Here is a 23,095-nt window from a genome sequence, read left to right as displayed (position 1 = left end):
TTATCTGCATGTTGTGTGCACTTGAAGCTGTTAATTTTATAGGTTTGTGTAGTTGCATATTGTGGTCACTGGGGGGGGGGGGGGGGGGGGGGGGGGCAGTTCTTAAGGGTTAACTGCAGTTTTCCAAAAAAAAACTTAACAAGAAATGCATCTTGGGACTTCCTGTTTACTTTTCTTTTTGTTGTGGATGTGGAATGGGAATGTTGTGAAGGAGTTAAATTGTTGGTAAGGAATTGTTAAATATGCACATAGCTCATTGAAACATATTGTTATATTTTTTTAATTTTTTTTTTTGCCTGTCCCGTTTGGCTCTTTTGCCATCAGAATTGACCAAGGAAGACCAACAGAGGGGCAGCCGCGCCACTGTCCCAGAAAGAGCTGAGGAGAGTCCCAGATGAGGGCTCACTCAGCAGCCGCGGAGCAGAAGCCAGGGGGAGTTGCAGTGACGCGCCCGTGAGCTCCGCCGGCAGCCAGCCGTGCCTGAGTGACCGAGCCCCAGGCCGAGAGGCCGGGGTCACCCCACCTCCGAAGTGGCCCGAGCAAGCCCCAGGCTCCAGGCCCCGATAAGCAGCCGCCAAGGAGTGAGCCGGTGTGTACCTGGACGCCCATCCCCGGACACAAAGAACCACCAACGCACCGATGTCTGAGGGAGTCCGCCACTGGCAGGGGAAGTGGTGGTGGGTGGAGATAGGCCTCCATACCTTGGAGGGCCTAAGATGTCCCCAGAGAGGTGGCGCCTGACACCCAACCTGACATATAGACACAGACATACAGGCACACACAGATACAAACATCCATTCCCACCCTCATGCTCTCACATGCACTCACTCCACACTCAACCAACGTGGAGACAAACATAAAGAGACGCTGTACACACGATCACACTCCCCAAGCGTACTCTAAGCCCCGGGTCTAGGTACCCTTGCCCCTGGAGGGGGGGAACTGCACCCAGACCCAGGTGGTGTTACCCTTTTCCCTGCAGTGGGGGGAGGCAGACCGCCCCGACTCCGCAGCAGCAGGGAGGCCCCACACTCCAGACCGCAGTCGGACGGCCAACTCCTCCTCCTAGCCCCCCCGCTCCAGCAGGTCGCAGAGAATGGGGGTGAGAGAAGACTCCAAACCTCCCTCCACCCGCTCATTGTAGTGTTGATGCATGTGTGTTGTAAGGTGCATTTAAAACCCAGGAGGGCATGGAGCTGCCTGCCAGAGAGCAGCAGGTAAGCGCATGGTCCCTCCTGCTGGCCCTCAATGCCTACGTGTATTTAACATTGAGAGGTGGGCAACGACGCCAGGGGTGGGGTGTACACCCTGATGGTACTTTGGATTCCGTGTATCGTGCCCACCCCCAAGATCCTATATGTAGCTGCCGTCATAGGCAACTCTCGCATTTAAGTTCATTTTATTAGATATGTAAGGTTGAAACAATTAGTAGTTCAAATATTAAGAAATAAATCAATAGTAATTCATGTTTTGTTCATTGGATTTATATGTTTAAATGTGTTATTTTTACTAATTGTGCAATTAGAACCTTTTCTATAGTTCCGTCTGTTGTTGCTAAGAGGGTATTTTTGGCTGGCACACTCAGCAAGCTAATTGAGACGAGCCACGAGGTTTACACGTCCACAGTAAGATAGTAAATAGTAAGATAAATAAAAGAGTGCCTTTTTTGGACCTCCCCACGATGTAAGGATTAAAGTTTTATTCCCTTTGAGTGAGGCCAATGAGGTAAATGTTTTCTTTTGTTTATTTTCGTTGTATGTAAATATGCTAGTGTTGCGTGATATTCTAGTGCAATTACCGCAGTGTGAGGTGTAATGTGTATTTTATTGATTGTTTTGTTGGAATGTTTCGCCATATATAATGCTTAGGGGCTTTATTAAGAATATTCATTTAAGTTTGTATTTCTTTTTAGTTCTGACGGCATTGTATGTGGTCAGTGTGACCCAGGGTCAGTGTAAAATACAATCCTAGCTGTGTGAACAAAGCCTGGCTCCTTTAACTTTGATTTGACTTAACTAATCAGCGGTAGTTGTGCCTGAAGCTTATAATTAATGGCAGACTGTGATGTCGGTGTTTCCTCTCTGCTGTCGGACTCTGACTGTAGTTCTGTTTCACTTTCTGTTTCTGTCTTAAGCTGCAATACACCAAAACAACAAGCAGGCTGTGTTTAAAAGTCTGTAGCTGTATGGAAACTTAAATTATGATTAGGCTACAAATTTTAAATTACAATTTTATTAAAGCAGAATTATTTTTTTGTCATGCATATCTCTCCACTGGAAGTTAGCAAAGACTAAACTGCCTTCCTAAATAATGAGAATAAATGTTTTAGTGATGCTCAGTTATTTGTAATTAATAATTAATAAGTAATTAATTCAGAAACCTCAAAATAATGTTGGTTAATTTTTAGAACAGTGGAACTTTCCTCACAATTAAATAAATAGAAATGATTTGAAATAGAAAAAATTATTGTCAACAATCATTCGATGTATATGAATGTGAGAGCAATATTCAAAAAAGACTCAAAAACAATTTACTATCTGAAGGAAACGGTTTCCAGGGCCTAATCCGTGGATCGGCTTCCTTCGAGGCGTGGACGTCTATCAGCAGAGAATGTACCTTAGTCTGTAACACAGTCAAATATATTCTCAAGTAATATTCAAGCATGCCATTCAGCGTGTGAGTACGAGTTCGGGAGCAGCTTGGGAGAACAAGAAAACAGAGACTGCTTCAGGTTGTCTTCCCAAATCGACTCAACTTTATTCACAAGTACAACAGTTTATATAGAGGGTAAAATTCATGAGACAGCAGATTATCAGTTTAAACCAGTACAGACCAAGATAAGGGAGCGTCTTCCTGCCCTTGGGTGAAGAAGCACCCTTTGTGTATTTTATCAGTTCAGCTACAATTATGATTATCTCAGCGACATATTTTCAAGGCACGGAATAAAGAGTTCTTTCATTAGTGAATTCTGAAACAAACCATCTGGCCTTCAACAGGCGTCTCCTAAGAGATTTAGAAACTAATGTAGCTGAGGGAGTGATTTCTGTGGTATTTCAACCTTGTACCAGCCTGTGATTCTCACACATCAATTCTTGGGTCAAAGAGAAAAATAACTAAAACAAAGGGGCCTTATTGAATGACAGAGTTTTCCTGCATAATGTCACTATAAAACAATATCCAGTAAATGCTCCCATGGTACTAAAATACCTAACACTATCTACACCCATAGTATAACGACATGTACTTGTACTTTACTAAGGAGTGCTTTTATAGCAATTAATATTTTTATGTCTCAGAGGAAATATTACAGCTGTATTTATTACATAATACAGAACCCCAGGTGTATAAAATGTCTGGCTCCGCCTCTGAGCTCCAGCTGCATCTGTTTCTTATTCTGTTACTAAAGAGGATCTCCAAAAACACCATGGCTTTGTTATAATAGTCTTATTTGTTCTCAATAGGTTATCGATTACTTGTCATATTGTAATTAATGTAATTATGTAGCAGAATTAATATGAAATTTCAATATTACATTGTTAATTACTGGTTAGTGGCCAATCACATTATATAGTGCTAGTTCCGGCAATCTGAGCAACATTGGCTTACTCACCTGTTCCGGTATGTATCCGGGTTTCCGGACTCATGACCTCCCCAGCTGTCAGAGGTAAGAGTCACATGTCCCTGTTGTCTGACTTGGCCATATTTTATGTCGATTCGTGCTTCTTATGTTTTTGTAGAGATCACCTGCGGATCGTTTGAAGCCTTCTCTCCATCGATTGCTGGTATGTTTTTATTTTGTGTCATACGTTTACTTATTTTACCTTGTAGTAAACAGGTGTGTTTATAGGTTGGAGCACTTTGTTTGAGAATCGGGCGGCACCGTTTGATCGGTGTGTAACTTTTACTTGTTACGATCTTAGTATTACTTCTGTCATAATCGTCTTTTGTAAATGCTAATTTCACGATACATTACAGACAGTCTGGTCTGGGTGGGCGGCTGATAGCTGACAGCAGGACCACTACTGCTTCTCTGCGCTAAATTACAGACGTGTTGCTTTGACTTTCTTTCGTTCGGATTTCCTTCTGCCCGTTTCAGGAAGTGTATGGACAGTAATTAGTTTAAAGTCGGCTCTTCGTCTCGTGCACAAGCGACTTGGATTCATGCGGCGACCCAGAACATCTAAAAACAAATTTTTTATAATAGTGTTTGAGGAATATGTGGTATATATCGAAGCCTGTTAAGCTGCGTTTCATGTATTGAGTTATTCAAATAGGGCAGTTTGTATGTAAAAAAGTCACATAACTAAGTCATCTGTTCTAAAACACGTTCTCACATGTTCAAACACCGCAGATCAATAAACAGGAAACTGCTGAACAGCAGAACATCAGCAGAGACAGGAAATCACACATCAACTGCCCATAAAAGAGAGAAATGGCCAGCAAATACACTCGTCAAGGTGAGTAATTTAAAAGACTAATTTATAACATCCATTTGATATAAAGGGTAATAATAATAATATTAATAATAATAATAATAATAATAATAATAATAATAATAATAATAATAATAATTTCCTCTCTTCAACTAACAATTTCTCTTTTGGTGGTTTTCTAAGCACTTTGTACAATTTGATGCACAATATGAACATCAGCTTTTAAACGCTGTGTAAAAGAAAACTAACACAGACTTTTAATTTTGTGTTTCTTTAATTAAAACCCAGAGTCAGAACCCAGGAAATGAAAATTTAAAAACATTTTCAGTAAAATAATTTCTTTTAAATCAATATCATCAACAGTTTCTTGATGACACAAGAACAAGTAAAATAAGATTTGAACACTGTTTACAGTAAACCTGCTGAAAGGAAGTGATGAAGGTGTTTTCTCAGTCATCCCACTCAGCACTTGTTTTCTTCACTAACAGACATTTAACTCTCTGAAACAGGAAGTTTAGGGCAGCAAACTCCTGTGAAACAGTCGTTTCATTGCTGCAATAAAGCATGTATATGTCCTCCTTGTGGTTTTTGCAGCTTGTACATGTCTACTTTCGCTTCTGTAATCACCAGCAGTTTAATCTCCACCCACCAAATCTACAATACTTGGTTGGAGACGGTGCCTGGATCTTTAATAGTTGACACAGTGAGAAGGTTTCTGGTTTGAAACCTGGCAGTGATCTTTTTATGGCTTTTACATGTTCTCCTTGGACCTGAATGGGTTTCCCCCAGTTACTGCACCTTCCTCACACAGTCCAGACACATGGTGTCTTACAAACTTTATCTTTTAGCTCCAATATATAGAAATAACTCAATTATAATTATTCAGAATATTATAGACATTAAATATATATGAATGACACAAATCTTTGGTGTTACATGTTAAAACACTTTGAGTGGTCTTTGAGTAAGACTAGAAAACGCCTACACGAATACCAGGAAGTTCTTTCCAGTTTCACTTATTTAGATTATTATTTCTGTCATGTTTTTGTCTTTTAGATAAGACAGTGGATAACACGGCATAAAAAGAGATTTATTTTCATCAACAACAAGTCTTAAATCCTAAAAAAATCATTCTATCTGCTCTCTGAGACATTTATTAAGACACACACACACACACACATTCCCAGAGTTATATGGTCTCTTCTCAATTTATCCAGCAAAGTACTCCAAGATGAAAGGTGTCTACACACGTCTGCTTTCTGATGAACAAGGGTTTCTTTGGGAAGTAATTACCCAGCGTTTTCATGCTGCCTTGCAGTGAAAAGAGAAACATAAAGAGAAAATTTTCCTCTATACAAACAAAAATTTTGAAGAAAAAAAATCCTGGGAATGAAGCCAAATAAGAAGAGAAAAAAAATACTTTCATACTAAAGTCAAGTCAGCTAGCAAAGAAATCTGACATTCTGATGTCAACCTGAATTCTTGTGACATTACATTAATTTCCTTTTCTATATGTTTCTTTTAGAAACATATAGAAATGTATCCTCCTTTATTTTATCTTTCACATGTTACAGTTGTAGGTGGCTGATGAGGAAAACGAGTTTCATAATTTTATGTACTATTTTATCAGCTCAAAAGATATGTAAAAAATAAGGAGCTATAAATGAAATAATAAAAAAAACAGTAGCTAAAGAAATCAAGTTTTAAAAGTGCTGCATTTCCTCCTTGATACATGAATAATATTATTAATATTTGTCAGGGTTTCTATGTCTAATATTACAATTTTTTCATGATATGAAACAGAGGTATGCCAAGTATGGAAAAAAAAATCAGGAAGTAACTTTTCTCTTATTTGCAGATCACCTGAGGATTGTCCTGCTAGGAAAACCTGGAAGTGGGAAAAGCAGCTTGGCCAACACCATATTTGGAGAGACGGTGTTTGAGATATGTCATACTGCAACCTCTGAAACAAGTCGGTGTAAGAAAGCTACCAGAGTGGTGAATGGAGCATCTGTTACTATAATTGACACTCCTGGTTTCTTTGACAATCGCACATCTGAAGAGGAGCTGAGGAATGAGATTACAAGGAGTGTTGTAGAGTGTTCTCCTGGACCTCACGCTTTTCTTATTTTACTGAAAGTGGAGAGATTCACAGATCATGAGATTGAGGTTATTACCAAAATCATAGAATCTTTTTCTGAAGAAGCTTTCAGATATGCTGTGCTTGTCTTCACTCGTGGAGACGATCTTCCTGAAAGAATGCAGATTGAAGAGTTTTGCAGGGGCAACAACTGTCTACGTGAGTTGTTAGAGAGATGTGGTGGGCGCTGCCACGTCTTTGATAACAAATACTGGAACAACAACCCACAGCATGAATACAGAAACAACCAGCTGCAGAGGGAAAAGCTGCTCAACACAATGAAAGAGATGGTGAGGAACAACGGTGAACGTTGTTACACAAATGAGATGCTGCAAGAAGTGGAGAGGCTAATAGAACAACAGCAAGAGAGAATTAGATCATCATCAGGAGACATGTCATGTAGGATATTGTGAAGCTGATGAAGCAGATTCAATAAAGGAGGCAGTTATGAACACAGCTGAGGTTCTTGGTGAACTAGCTGTAGAAGCAAGAAGAACTCTCACAAACCCTCAAACGTCTTAATCGCTTTTAGAAAAAGATTAGCACATTTCTAACACATTTAATGCTCTAAACTCATTATCATCATTTATTATCATTTTAAAGTGTCACATTACTAAGAAAGGCGTTTTGATATTTTGATTAGATTTTGTTGGGTCTGTGTTTCCACAAACCCCGCTAATTCTAGAGACTTATTCATCATGAAGAAAACAAGACAGTCGATCGATCCATTACTTGCGCAAGGGAGGCCTCGTCTGCGTCCAGCACGACAAAGAACCCCAAAAAATGGTGGCCTCCTCTCGCTGCCTTTTATTGACAAACTTCAAACAATAGTTTACAAAGCACCTCCCCTTGCAACCCCCCTTTGGTTACAAAGACAAGGCACTGTATGTAAATGTATACTGTGTGTGTGTGTGTGTGTGTGTGTGTGTGTGTGTGTGTGTGTGTGTGTGTGTGTGAGAGACCTCCTGCTGACCAAAGGGTCATAAACCCAGGAAGCTTACATCAAAAGAAACAGATCTTTCAGATAGGATGTATCTACAATAAAACCTCCCCCAGCACAGAGTGGCTGGAGAGGTGGTCAGGATCAAAGGAATGGCTTTGATCCTACTGCTTAAACTAAGACTGTACAAATTTAAGAAACACAATGGCAACATTCAACAATTAGACTTAACAGATTTCTTACCTTGTATTTTCATTTATACATTTCCTTTCAGCCAATCAAAGTATGGTCTGGTTTGAATTGGTTTCAGTCTTCAGTTCCTGTACACAGTAAATGTTACATTTTTATATCTTTAATTCATAAATAAATGTTGTTTTTCCATTATTTGAAAATGCAGGCCAAACCGCTAGGCTTTTAAACTACAAACACTGGAGCAGGGATATGGAATGACCTGCAGGTTTTAGATGTGTCCTTGAGCCATCACAGCTAATTTAAATAGCTAATATCGAGGCTGCCGGACCGCCACCGGGCCCTCTGACCACCACCAGTAGGCAAACATGGGGTTAGTATCTTGCCCAAGGACATTCGGCATGCAGCCAGGAGGCAGCCTGGGATCAAACCACCGACCTTCTGATTAGTGGCTGACCTGCTCTGCCACCTGAGCTACAGCCACCCATAAACTTCCTGTTTGTGCTGAGTGGGATGACTAAGAAAACACCTTCATCACTTCATTCCTTTCAGCAGGTTTACTGTAAAAAGTGTTCAGATCTTATTTTACTCCGTCTTGTGTCATCAAGAAGCTGTTGATGATATTTATTTAAAATAAATTTTTTTACTAAAAAAAACATTTTAATTTTCTTTTCCTAGATTCTGACTCTGGGTTTTAATTAAAGAAACAAGAAATTAAAAGTCTGCATTAGTTTTCTTTTACACAGTGTTTAAAAGCTGATGTTCATGTTGGGCATCAAATTGTACAAAGTGCTTAGAAAACCATCAAAAGAGAAATTGTTAGTTGAAGAGAGGAAATTATTATTATTATTATTATTATTATTATTACCCTTTATATAACATGGATGTTATAGATTAGGCTTTTAAATGTACTCACTGTGACGAGTGTATTTGCTGGCCATTTCTCTCTTTTACAGGCAGTTGATGTGTAATTTTCTGTCTCTGCTGATGTTCTGCTGTTCAGCAGTTTCCTGTTTATTGCTCTGTGGTGTTTGAACATGTGGGGACGTGGCTGAGAGGTGAGGCAGAAAGGTAAGAAGGAAACCGAAACAGTTAGTTGTTGGTTGCATATCATTCAAGTTGGGTTACTTTTCTATGAGAGAGGAGTTCATACTTTGTGCGTGTTTTGTTTTGGTGAAAAAGGGAGAGTTAATCTCTAATCTGGTTGTTTAACCTGTGTAAGTGTGGAGCTCTGAGCACTGACAGTTAGTCACAAACCCTGTTCTTAATATTCTGTTCTTAATATAGACCTTGCTGCTGCTTTCACACACCTGCATGCACACTCTGTCCCCTCAGAGGAACCAGCTCCTTGTAAAGTCTATAAAAACCGCACACACAAGCTCCTCTCTATATATCCCTGACAGCAGAGCTGCCTCTTAGTTACATGTTGTAGGATTAGAGAAATTATTTTACTGCTACTGTTCATAACCATCATCTTTATCATTGCATTAATCATCATTTCATCAAAGTATTTATTGAAGCTGTTGGCATTATGTTATAATTTGTATTACAGGTGTTATCATAATCACATTAACTTTTATTACAGGTGCAGTTATGACCACTTTAAACTGTTGAGTTTAAATTTATAATCTTAAATGCTCATATGCTGATTATATTGGGTTATATAAGAAAAGCCCAACTCTGAGTACAGTCTGTGCCAAAGTAGACAGGAAACTACATGCTTTTGCAGAGCGTGCTTGCGAAAGTGAAACTAAGCAGAGTATGAGTGACGTGGAGCTTAGAAGGTTAATCTTACAGTAAAATAGTAGCTGAGCAAAGGCCTGAGTGTATTCGGCAACGTGCTGCGTTTGAGTTTGCTTGGTAGCAGACAGTGTTGGGGAGTAACGGAATACATGTACCGCCGTTACGTATTTAAAATACAAAATATGAGTAACTGTATTCCGTTACAGTTACCGTTTAAAAAGGTGGTATTCAGAATACAGTTACTTTGTTGAAATAAATGGATTACACTGCGGTACTTTCCTGTTTCATTTTGTCGCGGGTCAGGACTGTTTGGGTTTTGTTTGACAGCTACGTTCTGTTGTTCCAGGCGGCAGCGTTACGGTTGCCATGGTTACAGGGCAACGCTCTCTCTCTCTCTCTCTCTCTCTGCGACTGTGTGTTTCCTGGGTGAGAGCGCCTTTTCGTTGTTGTTGTTGTTGTGCTAAGCTAACAGGCAGAACGCTACAAGCATAGCTCTAAAGAATGTAGCATCATGGGCAGTGTAGTCCGTGTCACTACCCGATCCGTACCGGAAACCCGATCGGTACCCCACATGCGCGAAAGGTTTCTACTTCCGGTCGTAGTGTTTTACGATAGTTACAGGTCAGAGTATCTGTTAAGATGTTAAGAATAACAAGTATATCTTAAAATGTTTGCAATAATGAAGCATTTCAGTACAATGTAGACAAAAACGAAAAATAAAAAGATAGTTACGGATCAGGACTCCCCGATCCTTACTGCGCCTGTGTAAAGTCTGACCGTACAAATCGGGTCTACCCGATCCGTACCGCGCATGTGCAGATGTTTTCTTCTTCTTTGTTAGTTTAATGGCAGTGTACTCCCCAGTGTACGAGGATACCGCCACCTGCTGACCGAGCAAATAAACCCTATTATAAACTGAATTAGCGTCATTACAAACGTGTGTTAAATTTGATTTAGCGATAGTCGAGTGTGTTTATGCTTGTCTGTGAGGAGAGGATTGTTGGAATAGTGATGATGATGTGCGCTATCACTGTCAATTGTCAATAAACACTTCATCTGGCTGATGAATCTACACGTGAGATATTACAAATTCTGCATTATTAACTCTGTAATTAGGCGCCATTCTTCTTATTTTACGGCGCTGTTGCTCAATCGGGGGACGCTCTCTGTTGAGGAGAAAAGCATGAATTTCTTCGTATACGGATTATCCATTGTTTAAATGTCCCGGGCAGTCGAAAAGGAGGCAGAGCTGTTGAGAAATGCTAGGAGCTAACTGGGCGCTAACCGCATCATTCAAATATATTGAATGTCGCAAAGAGAGGAAGTGACGTAAGATTTACGCATGCGGGGTACCGATCGGGTTTCCGGTACGGATCGGGTAGTGACAGTCCATGCTGCAGGGAGAATGGACTGCCATACACGTTATGTGTCTGTGAGCGCGAGGAGGGAGAAAAAGGGGAGTGGAAAGGTACGAGTTGTCATCGAGGAAAAACGGGAGCTGGAAGCATGTAAATATAATAATAACCACTTCAGCCAAGAAGAGTGCCTGACGAGCCCAGTTGTAAGTAAGCTATTAAGACTCGACTGTACACCGTGTTCGTGTTTTCCTCCGAAAACAATAAGTTCCGTTGGAGCAGTCTTTCAACGCCTCTCTCTGTCTCTCGCAAGAAAAGTTGACCCACACAACAAAGTAAAGCTATTTTTTGGCTACGAGCCGACAGGGACCCCGCCGTATTAGTCAGAGGTCCCTTTACTACAGTTCGGAGTCGCGGACCTTCAGTGACAGTAATAAATCACACAGCAATAGTACATTCACGTTGTTGTAAAAAGCATGATAATATATCAAGTAATCCAAAGTATTCAGAATACGTTACTGTCATTGAGTAACGTAACGGAATACGTTACAGAATACATTTTGGGGCATGTATTCTGTATTCTGTAATGGAATACATTTTAAAAGTAACCTTCCCAACACTGGTAACAGATGACTCAGAATAAGACAGGAAGTGTACTTCTGAAATGTCTTTGTTTCCTCTGTAAAGTGTGCATCTTTTGGTGGTTATTTTGAGGAGCTGTTGGGATGATGCTATTTGAATAACTAGGTTATTCATTATTATCTTTTATCCGTTTATATTCTTTTTTATTAAGCTTTGAGTAGTGGCATTTAATTAAAGCATTTATTCAATATATACATATATAGTTTTAGTAGATTGTTACACATCTGAGAGTGGCCTCTGTCTGGTTGGGAGCTTTAGTAGGCGAGGTGAGAGGTGATACAGGGTGTCAATTGAGGTCAGGACACACATACACACACTGTAGGTAGACTTATATTCTAGGTAAGAGTTAAGACATATTTTGCTTGTAACTGCATTTTTGTACCTGCAGAATTGATAGTTTTGTTGCAGAGCATGCCTCTGAGGTTTTGGAGATGCGAGAGCGAGATGAGCTACTGGAAGCACCTGGCTTGGAGGCAAAGAAGATGTTCTTTCAAACTGTGTCAAAGTCGCTAACGGAACGTTTGTGGTTTTGACTTCTGCATGTATTGTATTTGCTTAACGCAAGAGGGGGCGTAATAATACCCTGATGATATAAAACAACTGCTTGTGTATTGTTAGGGAGAGATCGACGCTGAGTGTGTGACGGTGTTCATCTCTCCACGCGTGTGTTCATTAAAATCATCGTTTGACCTAACCCTTCTGGACCAGTGTTGTGATTTGAATTCCTCCTGTATCCCTCCTCAATATTTGAACCCGTAACCTTGTTTTCACTAGAGGGACATGTTTTAGTGAACCAGCTGCTGCCAATCTCCACACCTCACCACAAAAACACTGTGAAGAAGAAATCTTCCCTATATTCATCCACTCAGATGAGGACTGAAAAGTTGACCATATTTCGTCTTGTCATCATGTAAAATCTCAGGGGCTTCAAATTGGTTTGTTCACAAAGTTTGCCAACGGTGTCAATTTTTCTGCAGGTATTCTCTCCTGCAGTATTTCACTGTCTCGCCATCCCTTCACGTTGCTTGTGGAACACACCTGATGGACCACACAGCGCTCCTTTGGTTTTTGATCTTACTTTCCATGCTGCAATTTTATATCTTAGGTTCTGCAGAAGAGTCTCTTTATCCGTGCTGTACTTAGTTTGTTGACAGAAGGACTTCGTCCACGTTAGAATAGTAACAATACAGACAGATTACAATATGACATTTCAAAACATATGTGCACTTAACATGTTTATTGAACCTGAACATAATTACAAGAGTTAACATTAAAGGCTTGCATATACGACTTCTGTTATTCTACAAGTCAATTGCCTTCTCAACCCCAGTGTTTTATGCTATCTTGTTCTTTCACTTACTGAATTTTACACATACTTTGTCTTGTTGCGTGTGCGTGATGTCCTCTTGTGAGACCTCTCGTGACCACAGGAAACATTCTAAATCCTAAATCCTCCATGTCTACTCCGTGGACACTTCTCATTCCTGAATGGACAGAAACAGACCCGTTATTAAAAAGTAGCAGGATCTCTAACTCAGGATCTTGCAAAACTTTTGTGAGATCTCGCAAGAGTTCATCGTAATTTTTTCCCCTCAAATATCCCTTTCGGCGCTCTGTATTATGTAATAAATACAGCTGTAATATTTCCTCTGAGACATTAAAATATTAATTGTTATAAAAGAACTCATTAGTAAAGTACAAGTACCTGTACCATTGTTTTGAGTATGTCACGGCTGGCGGAGTGAGCCGTGTGGTGTGGAGGAAAAGGAGGACCCAAAATGCAGCAGTGACTGATGATACGAGTGATGTTTATTTACAAAGTAGTGACAAAAACAGGCAACGAAGCGTGAGTAATTACAAACGGGAAACTAAGTGACAAACCTGAGACCATACAAAAGGGGTGCGGGGCAGAGAGACGCAGAGACAGGACCACCATAGAACGCAGATGAACGCAGACGAGCCGACAACGAACACAGACCGACACCCACTAAATATACACACACAAGGTAATCAGGTAATCGCACACAGGAGGGAAGAACAGCTGATCTGAATACACATGATGACTGGAGGACACAAGCTGAACACAATGACAACAGACACAGACCTTCAGAATAGAACAGGAAATCTAGGACCCGAACCGGACACCAGGGGGGAGGACACAGAATAACTAGAACAGAGGAAAATAATCACAAAACACAAAACGCTGGGTCAACGACCCAGAACCATGACAGAGTATTTCCAAATATTGCTCTCACATTCATATACATCGAATGATTGTGGACAATTATTTTTCTATTTCAAATCATTTTTATTTTTTTATTTTTTTAATTGTGAGGAAAGATTAACCAACATTATTTTAAGATTTTTGAATTAATTACTTATTAATTACAAATAACTGAGCATCACTGAAACATTTATTCTCATTAGTATTTATTTAGGAAGACAGTTTAGTCTTTGCTAACTTCCAGTGGAGAGATATGCATGACAAAAAATAATTCTGCTTTAATAAAATTGTAATTTAAAATTTGTAGCCTAATCATAATTTAAGTTTCCATACAGCTACAGACTTTTAAACACAGGCCGTCAACTGCTTGTTGTTTTGGTGTATTGCAGCTTAAGACAGAAACAGAAAGTGAAACAGAACTACAGTCAGAGTCCGACAGCAGAGAGGAAACACCGACATCACAGTCTGCCATTAATTATAAGCTTCAGGCACAGCTACCGCTGATTACCTTCATCATGGATGGTAAGTTAGTTAACTTCTTTTTTATGCACTGAGCAATGAATTTAGACGTACACAGACATGCATACAAGTGCCTGTAGTATCATTCAGCACCAGTGTAAACAGTCTGATTATTTTCAAGTCTTTCTTAAAGCAGTGCAAACGTGTTCATACCTCAAAGGATGCTTAACATTAAATCATTCCTCCATATCTAATCTTATTTATACTGTTATAGCTAACAGGCTACACAGTGGGCTGTTTTGACATCCTAGCTAAAACATGTTCCTCGTTTTGTTTATGCTCATTTCTCCTCAGTGTGCTATGGCAGCCATCTTAGATGCGCAGTAAGTGTTTCATTTAGGAGGAGCACTGAAGATAATTTTTTTTTTTTTGGAGGGTGGGGGTGGGGGGTATTAATCCACTTTTTTACCATTTCACTAAAATATGAACCTTTATATTTTGTAAGTTAAGATTTTAAGTAAAAGAAATTGTAGAAAATTATTGTAAACACATTTTAGCATAAAGTTAAACATGAGCTTTATTTGGACAAAAAAAGCACATAGAAAAACAGAAGAAACAAGTAAGAGTGTGTTTTATGTATACCCTAAAGTATAGTAAGTAAATATAATCTAAATATGAATAATATAAGTAGATGGTTGAATAGATAAACAGATAGTGGAGGGGGCGGGGGGGGGGGGGAGGGGTTATTATGCCCACTGATATTAACCTGTTGCTGCAGGAATAATAATGCTGGTGGAGCTTTGCCTTATGTTTCCTCTTCCTGATTAGCCTTTACTAATGTCCCTTTTTTTAATGTAACTTTATATATTTTTAGTTAATCTTTATATATAATAATAAAAGCAATTATTATTTAGATTAAAACTTAATGTAAAGAGAGTCAGTACTCCAGCATGTCTGTATCTAAACAAAAAGTAGTTAACTAAATCAAAGAACAATTGACATTGAATAGTTTATAAAATAAAGAATATATCTGTATAAAACAATTGAATGTCAAATACAATCCATCATCATTCTGTACCCACACATAAATTCTTTTAAATGTATGACTTCACTTTGAAGCGTTCTTGAATTCATTTCAATCATTCCTAGAAGCTTGGCAAAATAAAGCAACTGGATTTCTGTAAGTTTAGTAAAAAAAAAAAATAATAATAATCCAGGAGACTTCTTTAGCTCCAATAATTAAATAACAACTCCAGCTGCTTGCTGTTCAAGTTTCTTAGTCTACCATGAGCTGGACAACTGAGGACGTACACAGACTTGTCCGATTATTATTGCCATTACTACCCAAACGTTCAGTGCTTTAAACACTTTGGCTAAAGACCATCCCAGAGAAACATCAAGTGTAATCTCAGTTACATGATGAATATAGTTATGAATTTCTGTCCAATATACTTGCATTTCCAGGCATGTCCACAATGAGTGTAACATTGTGGACATGCCTTTCGCAACGCGAATATAGTTTTTGTGTGTGTCACACCTTACATGTAAGTATGGTTTTGATTTCTTCTGGTTGTGTGGTAGGATGTTATCATTACTCCGCTGTGTGTAAAGAGCTTTAGTAGGTGGTAAAACACACTGGGACAGTAAGACTAGTGAATTATTTGAGTGAAAGGTGGTGTTAAATGAAAATATATCTATCAAAACAGCTCAGTGGGAAGAAAAAATAAAACAAAACAACCAAAAACTGAAAGTTGCCGTGTGGACAGGAATAAGAATAATTGAATAGAATAATTCTTTAATTGTCCCACAAGGGGAATTTTGGGTGTAACAGCCACAAACAAACAGTACACAAGACACAGAACAGAAACATACACAATTTTTACATATTTAATAAAGTTAAACAGGAACCAAAACACAGAGCTGCAAAACTGGAACTCACTTTAAGTGACACCATCTGCTAAAAACAGGAATCAAAAACCAATAAAGGAGACAATTTACAAACAGCACAATTAGGCCTACAGTCAGACAAGTGTTAAAAGTGTAACTAATCTTTTTTTCTTCTAGTTCCAAACACAACGAGGATCGTCCTGCTGGGGAAAACTGGAGCTGGGAAGAGCAGCCTGGCTAACACTATATTAGGAAGGAATGAGTTCAAAGTCCAAAATTTTTCAGACTCACAAGCAAATGTTTGTGAAGCAAAGTCTGGATCTGTCGTTGGAAGAAATCTCACTTTGATTGACACTCCTGGTTTTTTTAGCCCAGGATTTTCAGAGCAGGAGCTGAAGCATGAGATACAAAGCTGTGTCACAAAGTGTCCTCCTGGTCCTCACGCTTTCATTATTGTGCTCAGAGTGGAGAAATTCACAGAGCAGGAGACGGCTGTCATCAGGAAACTGCAGGAGTGTTTTTCTGCAGATGTATTTAAATATTCTACAGTTGTCTTCACGGATGGTGACCAGTTACCTGACAGGATGAGCATCAAGGAGTTCATCACAAATAATAAGCCTCTGAAAGATCTGGTAGACAAGTGTGGTGGTCGGTGCCACGTTGTAGATAATAAGTACTGGAAAAACCAGCAGGACGATTACAGGAACAACCAGTTCCAGGTGACACAGCTGGTCAACACAATAGAGAACATGCTGATGGAAAATGAAGGAGGCAGCTACACCACTGAGATGCTGAAAGACTGGCAGAGACAACAAGAAGAGCGCAGTAAACCATCATCATTATCAGCCTCTCTCCACAGAGTCTACAGGCTTTTGACCAAATACACAACCAAAAAATCTGTCAAAGTCCTGGTAGGTGTAGCTGTGATGGTTGGTGCACTGCTTTTTTTAAAAAGTGTGACCACATCGCAGAGCACTGCAGCAACTGCAACGTAAAACACACACACTGATGTCACAGAGAGAGAAAAAGAAAGAACAAAGATTTTTACATGAACTTTGTTCTGTGTGTTTATTTTATTTTATACGATTGTAGATTTGTGTCACGCAAGTGATTTGAATTGTCATGAACAGGTCGACTAAATAACATAGTATTGTTTGAACTATGCAGTGTTTCCAAATATTTTCTGTATCTTTGTTTATCACATTTGAACATTTTACTTAATGTGGTGTATACACATGTACCTGTTTATTTATTCATTATTAAGAAAATGAACCTTTAAACAAACTGTTTTTGTTGATCACATAAACCAAGAAAGGAACAAAAATGGAAATAATCTTTTGACCTTTTAAAGGAGGTCAAAAGAGTCTATCTAATATATCTAGTTATACTTATTTTAAACAGTTTAAACAACAGTCTTACATTATTATTTAAAGACTACATAAATCTTCATCTTTAAAAAGCGTGTTAGTAAAAAAATCAGCTCTTCTAATAAAGCACAGTGTATCATTAGCATTTATCAAAAGAAGCCTTTTACCTCTGACGTCAACAAGACTTTAGCGTCCTCCAGTCTTGGTCCAGCTGAAGTCTTCAGTGTATGCTATCTGCAGTTTAAAGTAAGACTTGTAGATGCATGTTGGACTAGTTGGTTTGCTCGTTCTTTAGGGTGCAAGAGGTCCTCAAATTTTGGATGAAGTGTAATTAGAATATTGCCCAGGTTACATACAGATAATTAGTATCTCTTCTGTGGGTCACTAATAGTTATTTCGGATGGATGGATGGATAGATAGATAGATAGATAGATAGATATTTTTGCTGTATTGCAAAAGCCTGTCTTATCTCCACACATGACATTTTCATCGAGGGGAAGGAACAAGTTTAGCAAAACAATAAACGTTGAGAGGAAGACAAACAAGATAACAAGATTAAAGATTTCATTGCCCTCACTTCAGATTTACTGTAAAAGTGTTAAGGTCTCATTTTACTTTCCTTTTTTTGTCACAAATAAAGAGCTGATAATATCGATTTTCTTTTCCTATGATTGTGTTTCCTCCTGCACTCGTTCCAACTCCACTTTTTTTCCAGCAACAAAAATAATTTTTTAGTCTGTGTTTTTTTTTTAATGTTAATGTTGGCCATTAACATAGCATTGTCCTTTTTTTTTTTTTTTTTTTTTTTTACTGTTGATGAAGTCGACAGCAAAAAAGTAAAGAAAATTACTCCAATATTAAATCTGGATCTTTATATTCTTTTACTGACAGATAAAAACCCGACTCAGTTGTCAATTTAAAATTATTCATTTATTCATCTTCCGGAAGAGAGAGCCGTGCACAGCCCAAAGCCAGTTGCAGATTTCTAGCATTAGAAGCCAAAAATGTGTATCATATAGGTGTTATTTTGGTCATTAGCACGTCACACATAGTTTAGATCAAAACAACTCTTTCTGGCCTGACTTGATGTGTGTGTGTGTGTTACTTAGTTAGGCTTTTTCTGTCTGGTTTCCTGTTCTTAATATATTGCCTCTGCAGCTCTGCACTTCCTGTATTTCTAGTCTGGCTGAGAACTTGGTTTGTGAGTAAAAGCTGGCCTTCTTTTATACAGGCCTTTATTATTAAAATGGATAAAACAATATAATCAGAAAATAAGCACTAAGAATATATATTTATTCTTTAACACCAGTTACTGAAATGGGCAGAAGGAAACCCGAACGAAAGAAGGGAAAGTCAAAGCAGCGCTTCTGTAATGTAGCCCTGGGAAAAAAATAATAACAATCTTGACAAATCAAAGTTACATACTGATCAAAAAGTGCTGCCCGATTTTCAAACAAAGTGGCCAATAGGAGGCTTCTGTAGCTCCAACCTATGAATACTGTTTACTACCAGGTAAAATAATTAAACATACGTCACACAATAAACACATACCAGCAATCGATGGAGAGAAGGCTTCAGACGAAACGATCCGCAGGTGATCTATACAAAGACATGAGGAGCATCAGTCAACAAGAATATGGCCAATTAGGACAACAGGGACACGTGACTCCTACCTGTGACAGCTGGGAAGGTCAGGTGATCAGAAACCCGAGTTTGATCTGGATGTGCACAGAAACAGGTGATCGATGGAGGGATGCTCAGATGACAGCTAATATTTATACTAGCAATGTAACTGGCCACTAACCAGTGATTGAAAATGCAATGTTCATGTCTCCCCAGGTTCTCTCCAGGTACTCCAGTATCTGAGAGCTACTGTATTAATGTACTGATGACTCCAGGGACAGAATTAAACCAAAGGCAAAACTTTGTTTTCTGTTGCTGACAAAATAAAATCCATGGATACAAACTGAAGTCACACTGGGGGAGAAAACAGGAATAATGGAAGACAAAAGGATGTCAGGATGAAGGGCTCTATATACACAGACGTTGATTAGAGGACTGGGGAAATTTATTGTACACATGTACTGAAAAATGAAACCAATTTAAACCCACACCCAGCAGCATGAATTATTACAAATGTATTATTAAGGATTATCACAGAACATTTACCACAAAACAACAAGTGAAATTCACAAGCAACCAAGCAAGACTTGCCTTAGCCAAACAAAGTAATCAAGAATTAATACAGATATGTGCTGTTCAAATGTGACACTTTAAAATGGTAATAAAATGATGATAAGGAGTTTAGAGCATTGCACGTGTCTTGAAATGTGTTCATCTTTTTCTAAATGATTAACACGTTCTGTTTCAGGGTTTGTGAGAGTTCTTCCTGCTTCTACAGCTAGTACACCAAGAGCCTCAGCTGTGTTCATAACTGCCTCTATTATTGAATCTGCTTTATCAGCTTCACGATATCCTATGGAACCTCCACCTATTGCTCCTGCAGTAGCAGCAAGCTGTGCAACTGTATCCAATTTAACACCAGTCGTTGGAAGTTCTCCCTGTGTTGCCACTCCTGTCACTACGGCACTTGCTGGTATTTTCACTGGTATTTTCAAAGTCCTCGGCATTTTAACAACGTTTGCAATCATTATTGGCACACCAAGCAGTGCTCCCAACAACAGCCCTGTGGTAACACCAGCAGCCATCTTGAGAATATTGTAGACTCTGTTCTCTGCCTCCTCTCTGATTTCTTCCTGTGACATGTTTGTTGATGACGATCTAATGCTCAATTCAATTCAATTTTATTTATATAGCGCCAAATCACAACAAAAGTCGCCTCAAGGCGCTTCATAGATAATGCTCTTGCTGTTGTTGTATTGCCTTCTCCACTTCTTGCAGCATCTCATTTGTGTAACAGCCTCTGCCATTGTTCCTCACCATCTCTTATTGTGTTGAGCAGGTTTTCCCTCTGTAGCTGGTTGTTTCTGTATTCATGCTGTGGGTTGTTCCAGTATTTGTTATCAAAGACGTGGCAGCGCCCACCGCATCTCTCTAACAACTCACGTAGACGGTTGTTGCCCCTGCAAAACTTTTCAATCTGCATTCTTTCAGGAAGATCGTCACAGGCAAGCACAGCATACCTGAAAGCTTCTTCAGAAAAAGACTATGATAGAAGACTATGAAGACTATGATATTGGTAATAACCTCATTCTCCTCATTCTCAGGATCTGTGAATCTCTCCAGTTTCAGTAAAATAAGAAAAGCGTGAGGTCCAGGAGAACACTCTACGACACTCCTTGTAATCTCATTCCTCAGATCCTCTTCAGACGTGCGATCGTCAATTATAGAGACAGATGTTCCATTCACCAATCTGGTAGGTTCTCTACACTGACTTGTTCCAGGGTTTGCAGCATGACCCATCTCAAACACCATCTCTCCAAACATGGTGTTGGCCAAGCTGCTTTTCCCATTTCCAGATTTTCCCAGCAAGATAATCTTCAAGTGTTCTGCAAATAAGAGAATATTTCTTTTTAAAAAGTATTTTAGTCCCAGTCAAAGTTAATCTGAATAAATACAAATTTCACTTATTAAATCATGATTTCATATATAAGGGGAGAAACCAAACATGCAAACATACTTAGTTTTCTTTATTTACAGCTCTTTTTACATAGAAATGTTTTGAGCTGATAAAATGAGGCATTCTTATACGTTACAGTACTCGAGTGATCACAACCTTTTGAAAACTGTTTTTGTCCTCACCAATTATAACTTTAAGATCTTACAGATGATATTAAGGAAGTGTACTTCACAATGAAAGCTTAGATCCTGGACAGTCTGAGGTGCAACCTGGCAGCATCAGATGGACCGAAACATAACGTCACAGACATGTTCTATTGGATCTAGATCAGGTGAGAAGACTCTAGGAATTCACACCATAGGAGGGAAAAATGTCAGTGGTCGCCATCATTCCTGTTTGCAAGTCTAACTGTTATCCCTTTAGTGCACCTGTTATTAAATTTCATTAATATTAGTGTAGCTGAAACTGATTAACAACACCTATATTGACACCTTAGTCTAGGAGCAGTCCCAAAGGTGACAGGGTATCATAAATGCCTATGGGTCCATACACAATAAGCTAGTCGAAGAGGCACTGACTCGTTCCCATATCCCAAGGAGGTTCAAGAACTTCATTCTCGACTATTACGGCAATTTTAGCCTGAAAGTCTCTACAAGGAAAATTACTTTAGTATTAGCACAAGCTTGAGAAAGGGATTATCATGAGGTGCACCCTATCTATAAAATATGAACATGTTACTAAAGGCCGCTGAAGTTGAGCATAGAGGATCCCTTACTTAGTGTGGCATTAGACTGCCACCTATTATGGCCTTCATGGATAACCAGTAGGATGACAGAGTACCAAGGTGGAGCATGCTCCAGCACCCGAGAATTTACGCCAGTGTCCTGTTATATTTTAGATAGCAAGGAGCAGACGGCTGAGTTATTAAACTCCACGGAGACAGCGGTGACGCTAATCTGAAGGCTAGACCGTCCAATTTCACGGCCGTTTACTTCCGGCCTACCCGACCTTCTGAGGATGCAGCCCATGAATTTGGACACGACCACAGACTTACTTGTCTGGGTTGACGGCGAGGCTAGGAGGGGATTAGTGATCCGAGTGAGGCTAAACAGGTTCGTGTACACTCACTGTGAAGTGTAGGGCAGGGAGGCAGGCGAATAGCGCCGAGAATAGTAGCAGGCCAGCGACGGGGAGTGAGTGGTTACAGGCAGCAAGATCCAATCCACTGTGAAGCTGCAGAGGCAAGTAGACAGGGTTAGCGTGACAAAAACAGGGTTTACCGAGCTATGACTCTCACTAACGCGGGTTAGCTGACGTTCCAACAAGGAATGTTTGAGAACGCTGGTCTTAAGAGCCTCCCAACAAATTACACACAAGTGCCACAAACGAGGGGTGTGGTGACTCTGCCCAGTGATGGATTTACTGACACGCAAGAAAACACAGCACTCACCCGGACCATGACACAGACGACAATCAGGATCTGTTTCCCAACCCAAAGGCGCAGGGAAAAAACCCTCTCGTCCACCGGGAGAAACCCCAATGTACAGGCAGTAAGCCGAGGGGATACTAGGATACCCACCCCAGCCCGCCGCTTCTCACCAAGGGCAACTCCAGACTGAGACAGAGTCCAGCCCCTCTCCAGGAGACTGGTGCTAGAGCCCAAGACCGTGTGTTGAGGTCAGCCTGACTAGCCAGTACCTCTCAACCTCACGCACTAATCCAAGCTCCTTCCCCACCAGAGAAGTCACTTCCACTTTCCAGTCACTAAACGTGTGCAAGCTGTACAAACCACAGGGGGAAGTTTTTGCATAGATACATTTTACATATTGCAGCAATGAAGCAACTCAAAATTGTTTGACAGGAATTTTTGATGCCTATATTTCCTCTTTGTTCAGATTGTACCAAATGCTGAGAAAAACATTGTTATGTTAATAATGAAGAGAAATTGTTAGAGGAAGAGATCCAACAAGGACATAAACAAAAATAATAGCTAAACCGAGTGTTTGCATTTTTTTTTTATTCTTACATAAAATTAATGTTATAGATTAGTCTTTTTAAATGTACTTACCAAGGTGTTTGTATATCCTGGCCATGTCTGTCTTTTACGGGCAGTTGATGTGTGATTTTCTGTCTCTG

General features: G+C 39.5%; 2 protein-coding genes across 2 annotated transcripts; both read left to right on the top strand.

Moving 5' to 3' along the window:
- The first annotated feature begins 3,656 nt into the window (after window positions 1-3,656).
- LOC101482442 (GTPase IMAP family member 4) lies at window positions 3,657-7,214 on the top strand. The gene is made up of 3 exons (XM_076881313.1): window positions 3,657-3,782; window positions 4,352-4,457; window positions 6,292-7,214. The coding sequence occupies exons 2-3, from the start codon at window positions 4,433-4,435 to the stop codon at window positions 6,984-6,986; spliced, it is 720 nt and encodes a 239-aa protein (XP_076737428.1). The 5' UTR covers window positions 3,657-3,782; window positions 4,352-4,432; the 3' UTR covers window positions 6,987-7,214.
- Window positions 7,215-14,068: 6,854 nt separating this feature from the next.
- Window positions 14,069-18,034, top strand: LOC143417041 (GTPase IMAP family member 9-like). Its single transcript, XM_076882683.1, has 2 exons — window positions 14,069-14,188; window positions 16,190-18,034. The coding sequence occupies exons 1-2, from the start codon at window positions 14,182-14,184 to the stop codon at window positions 17,005-17,007; spliced, it is 825 nt and encodes a 274-aa protein (XP_076738798.1). The 5' UTR covers window positions 14,069-14,181; the 3' UTR covers window positions 17,008-18,034.
- The last annotated feature ends 5,061 nt before the right edge of the window (window positions 18,035-23,095 follow it).

The sequence above is a fragment of the Maylandia zebra genome, linkage group LG3 (genome assembly GCF_041146795.1).
Source record: "Maylandia zebra isolate NMK-2024a linkage group LG3, Mzebra_GT3a, whole genome shotgun sequence".
In the NCBI taxonomy this organism is placed as follows: domain Eukaryota; kingdom Metazoa; phylum Chordata; class Actinopteri; order Cichliformes; family Cichlidae; genus Maylandia; species Maylandia zebra.
The sequence above is the reverse complement of the archived record's forward strand: the minus strand, read 5'-3'. Positions and strand labels throughout refer to the sequence as shown.

Coding starts and splice junctions, on each gene's coding strand:
- LOC101482442 (XM_076881313.1), top strand. CDS start 4,433: ATGGCCAGCAAATACACTCGTCAAG. Junction 4,458..6,291: donor CAGCAAATACACTCGTCAAG/GTGAGTAATTTA, acceptor TCTTATTTGCAG/ATCACCTGAGGATTGTCCTG.